General features: G+C 40.0%; 1 protein-coding gene across 3 annotated transcripts in view; it reads left to right on the forward strand.

Annotated features, from left to right (window-relative positions):
- SEC23B (SEC23 homolog B, COPII coat complex component) overlaps positions 1 to 4,685 on the forward strand; it is a 44,952-nt gene extending 40,267 nt beyond the window's left edge. For all 3 annotated transcript variants that reach the window (XM_049651197.1, XM_049651194.1, XM_049651196.1), the window contains one exon: positions 4,224 to 4,685. In XM_049651197.1, the coding sequence (XP_049507154.1) occupies positions 4,224 to 4,313 (90 nt within the window). In that variant the 3' untranslated portion in view covers positions 4,314 to 4,685. The remainder of the gene's footprint in view (positions 1 to 4,223) is intronic.
- The last annotated feature ends 361 nt before the right edge of the window (positions 4,686 to 5,046 follow it).

Genomic DNA, 5,046 nt, shown 5'->3' on the forward strand with positions numbered 1-5,046 from the left:
CCAACCTGGGGCTCGATCTCATGAATCATGAGATCATGACTTGAGCTGAAATTGAGTTGGACGCTTAACTGACTGAGCCACCCAGGTGCCCCTGAAGTTTGTTTTATGTCCCAAGCTGTAGTCTATCTTGGCATATATTTCATGGTCACTTGAATGTGTATTCTGCTGTTGTTGGATAGAGTGTACTATAAATGTCTCTTAGACATCCTCTTCTTCCTTTCTCTCTGGGACTCCAGAGATACATTTAGTTGATGTTGTTGAGTTCTTACATATCCCTGCTGATTATCTGTCTAGTTGTTCTGTCAGTTTTTGAGAGAGGGTGTTGAAGTTTCCAACTCTAATTGTGAGTTTATCTGTTTCTCTTTTGAGTTCTGTCAGTTTTCATTCACATGTTTTGTAGCTCTGTTGTTTGTTGCATAGACATTTAGGATTGCTTTGTTTTGGTGGGTTGACTTTATTTCATTATATAATGTCTCCCTCTGTCTCTGGTCATTTTGTTTGCAGTGATGTCTATCTGACATTAATAAAGCTCGTTCTTTCTTTCCTTTCTTTCCTGTTACTTTTCATGCAAAAAAAAAAAATATTTGCGGGGGCGCCTGGGTGCCTCAGTTCGTTGAGTGTCTGACTTCGACTCAGGTCAGGATCTCACAGTTCGTGGGTTCAAGCCCTGCGTCAGGCTCTGTGCTTACAACTCAGAGCCTGGAGTCTGCTTCGGATTCTGTGTCTCCCTCTCCCTCTGCCTCTCCCCTGCTCATGCTCTGTCTCTCTTCTCTCAAAAATAAATAAATAAACATTTAAAAAAATTAAAAAAAGATATTTGCCTGTTATATGTCTTACCATTCTTTAACTTTCAACCTATTTCTTTATTATATTTGAAGTGAATTTCTTGTAAACAGCACATAGTTGGATCGTGGTTTTTAATCTACTCTTAAACTCTTACAATTGGTGCATTTGGACCATTTATATTTAATGTAATTAATGGTATGTTAGAGCTCAAGTCTGTCATTTTATTTTTTGTTTTCTGTTTGTTTTCTCTGCTTTTCATTTCTCTGTTTTTCCTGCCTTCCTGTGGATTACTTGAACATTTTTTAGAATTCCATTTTAATTTTTTTTTTAATTTTTGTTTTAGAGTGAACACTAGCAGGGGAGTGGGGCAAAGTGAGACAGAAAGAGAATGTTAAGCAGGCTTCATGTTCAGCACGGAGCCCAATGTGGGGTTGATCCCACGACCTTGGGATCATAACCTGAGTCGAAATCAAGAGTCAGTGCTTAACCAACTGAGCCACCCATGCACTCCTAGAATTCCATTTTAATTCATTTATAATGTTTTTGAGTGTATCTTTTTGTGTAGCCTTTTTTAGTGGTCACTCCTGGTTGTTGATAGTAGAGCATTGTATTACATTATACATACATAGATTATCACAGTTTACTGATGGCTTTTTGACCAAAGTGATGTATAGGAAACTTATTCCCATTTATATTTCTTTACCCCATTTATAATATAATGGTGTTAAATATTTTTTTCTACATGCCGCAATGTTACAGTTTTTCTTCAACCATCAAACATAATTTATATATCTCAAGAGCAGATGCAAATCCAGTTATATTTATCCATAATTTTGCTTACTGTGTTCTTTATTCCTTCTTGATACTCCCATATTCCTTCTTTTATCGTTGCCATTTTAGGTAGAGATCTTCCTTTAGCCATTTTTTTTTTCTTTTCTTTGAGAATGAGAATTGTAAAGCAGCCTCCACACTCCGCATGGAGCCCAACAGGGAGCTTGATCCCATGATAACTTGGGACCATGACCCAAGCTGAAATCAAGAGTCGTACACTTAACCGACTGAGCCACCCAGGTACCCCCCCTTTAGCCATTCTTTTAGGTCTGATGGTGATAGATTCTTAATTTTTTTTCATTTGAGAATCTTGATTTCCCCCTCATTCATGAAGGATATTTTCTCTAGATAAAGAATTTTGGTGGTTGTCCTTTTCTTTAGGCAGCTGAAAAATATTTTGTGACTTCTCTTGGTCTCTGTGGTTTCTGATGAGAAATTTATTGTCATTCTCATTGTTTTTCCCCTATCGGTAAGATATCTTTCTCTGTCTGCTTTCAGGATTGTTTCTTCGTTAACACTAGTTTTCAAAAGTTTAAGTACCATGTGCTTGGTGTGGATTTCTTTGGATTTAACCTGTTTAGACTTTGCTCTGCTTCTTGGTTCTGTATATTTATCGGTCCTGCCAAAATTGGTTAGTTATCAGTTATTATTTCTTTGAATAATTTTTCAGCCCATCCTCTTCTTCATTTCTCTCTGGGACTCCAGTGACATGCATGTCAGGTCTTTTGTAGTTCTACACACCCCTGGGGCCCTGTACAATTTTTTCCCACCATTTTCTGTCTGCTTTTCAGTTGCATTATTTCCACTATTTTATCTTCGTTTGCTGATTATTTTCTCTGTTCCTTCTCTGCTATTGAGCTCAGACACTGAACTTATTTCTATATTTTCCAGTTCTAAAATTTTCCTTTGATTCTCATTTATGTCTACGTCTTTCCTGAGACTTTCTTTGCTGAGGCTTTCTACTTTTTCATTTGTTTCAAGTGTGCTCGTAATTGCTCATTGAAGCACTTCTGTCATGGCTGCTTTGAAGTCTTTGTCAAATAATTCTAACACTGTAGGCAGCTTGGTGGCTTGGTGTTAATACCTGCTGACTGTTTTTCATTCACTTGAAGCAAACCAGGTTTTCCATTGGCCTCTTAACACGTGGGTGAGGGACAGTTCCTTGTTACTGCTAGGTGGAGATAGGCATTCCAGCTCCCCACCTAGTCTCCATATTAGTGCTGGGTGGTAATGAAAAGTCCTGACTCTCCACTAGGCCGCCTCTGATTCCCAGTGCAGGGGGCCTGGAGGACATCTCATTACTGCCAGGCAGGGGTGGGAGTGCAGGCTCCCTGAATGGCCTCTCCTGATAACCATGGCAGTAGGGAGACGTCTTCCTGGCCATTGGGGATGAAATTCCCAGTGTTGTCCTTGGCCTTCTCTGCCAGCATCCTGGTGGGGGTGTTGGGGTCCCTTGTTGCTGTCTTGTAAGGGTGGCAGTCTAAGGTGCCCACTCAGCTGTTGCTGGTGTGGGTTGGGACACAGTTTCTTCTGTCACCTTTAGAGTGCAGCAGTTATTATCTATCATTTTTTGGTCTTGCTGGGCTGTGCTGTTCCTTTAGCTAGAGAAAGTTGGCTTTTTCTGATGTTCTTGTCTGTGTGCAGTGATTGTTTGCCAGCCTCTTCGGCTCCAGGTCTGAGATATGAGGCAAAAAGGAAACCCAAGGAACTCACCACTGTGTTGTTCCTTCGGCCTTAGGGACCTTGGTTTGTCTGCTCTCTTCTGTCCACCTTTTAGAGTCTTCTTATGTTTGTTTTATATAAAATGTCTGGGGTTTTTATTTGTACTTAGTGGAAGGAATAGGGAAAAGCACATCTACTCCTTCCCAGAAGAAATCTTCTTATAAAATTTTAATTATGCTTATATTTTCCTAATTATACTGGTAGTATCATTTTGGAAAATTTGAGTATGTTAAAGAAAAGATTAAGAAAGAAAATTAATACCTATATTGCCACTGTGTAGAGTTAAGTATTTCCAGCTTCTTTGTAGATAATATAAAATGTGTATATCATGTATATTTTTACTTATTTTTTACAAGTTTGGGATCTTACTGGAAGTCAAAGTTTCTATTCAGTTCTTTTCCCCAAGCATGACATAAATCACAAGCAGTTTCGGATAATACAGATATCCATCTGTTGTTCAGTGGTTGCACTGATCCACTGATTTGTAAATACACCCTCCTCAAGCTTCTGTTGTAAGCAGGCCATGAAAGAGCCTCAGGCTAGGTGCTGTCAGCGTGATGGGGAACATGAGACACGGCGTGCTCATGCCTGATGGGAAGCCAGACTCTGGACAGGTCATCAGAACTGTGGAGAGGATTAAAGTAGAAGGGCATATGCCTAGAAAAGTCTGGAGTGGCAGGGATGGCCTGAACTCAGGGGGTCAGAGAAGGTTTAGTGAGGAAATTACGCTTCAGTTGAAAGACTGGTTAATGAGGCAGAGGGACTACTCAGAGCAGAGGGGGGAAACACTGTGAATGTTCTGAGGTGGAAAGGTCCTTAATAATTGATGAATTCTAACCAGCTTTTGAGATACCTGCCAATAAATGTTTACCATTAAATTTCAGGAAACAGGAGCACCCATCCTAACTGACGATGTTAGCCTGCAGGTGTTCATGGATCATTTGAAGAAGCTGGCTGTGTCCACTGCTTGTTAAGCTGGAGATGTGAGCGGAACATTGTCACATTGTGTTCACAATTGCTTATTATGGCTCAAAAACATTCCTTTCACTTTCCTTGTGAGTTTTAATAAATAATCAAAGGAAGCATTGTATGTAACTCTTTAGATTATAATTTATTTGTATTCCTTATTTGTGCCCCTTTTCTTGCAACATGAAATTGTAACGTCATAAATGTTTTGGTACTTGTAGATGTTTATATGCTTTTTGTATCCTAACTTCACACTTATGTAAAATCAGAGATACTGTATTTTGGCAACTTAGATGAAAATCATAATGATCAGAAAGGAAATAAATATAGATAAAGAAAGCACTGGCTAAAATAATGCTAATACAGATTTGATTTCCTGAGGTCTGTGTGTATGTGTGTGTTTTAAGTGACTCCCCCAAGAGATATTTCCTGAACTTAATCCTCACATTTTCTGTCTAAATGTTAATAGATCAAAGGAAACCTTGAAATATGTGAAACTTTGTCAAGGCAGAGTTGTCTGGAGTGCACTATCCCTAACATGTAAACAGCCCAGCCCAAGTAGCCCTAAAGAGTGGCTACTGGGGGGAGGGGGGGGGCAGGGCACGCGCCTGGGTGGCTCAAATCGGTTAAGCGCCCGGCTTTGGCTCAGGTCATGATCTCATGGCTTGTGGGTTCGAGCCCCACGTCAGGCTCTGTGCTGACAGCTCAGAGCTTAGAGCCTGCTTCGGATTCTGTGTCTTT

The sequence above is a fragment of the Panthera uncia genome (assembly GCF_023721935.1).
Source record: "Panthera uncia isolate 11264 chromosome A3 unlocalized genomic scaffold, Puncia_PCG_1.0 HiC_scaffold_11, whole genome shotgun sequence".
Taxonomy (NCBI): domain Eukaryota; kingdom Metazoa; phylum Chordata; class Mammalia; order Carnivora; family Felidae; genus Panthera; species Panthera uncia.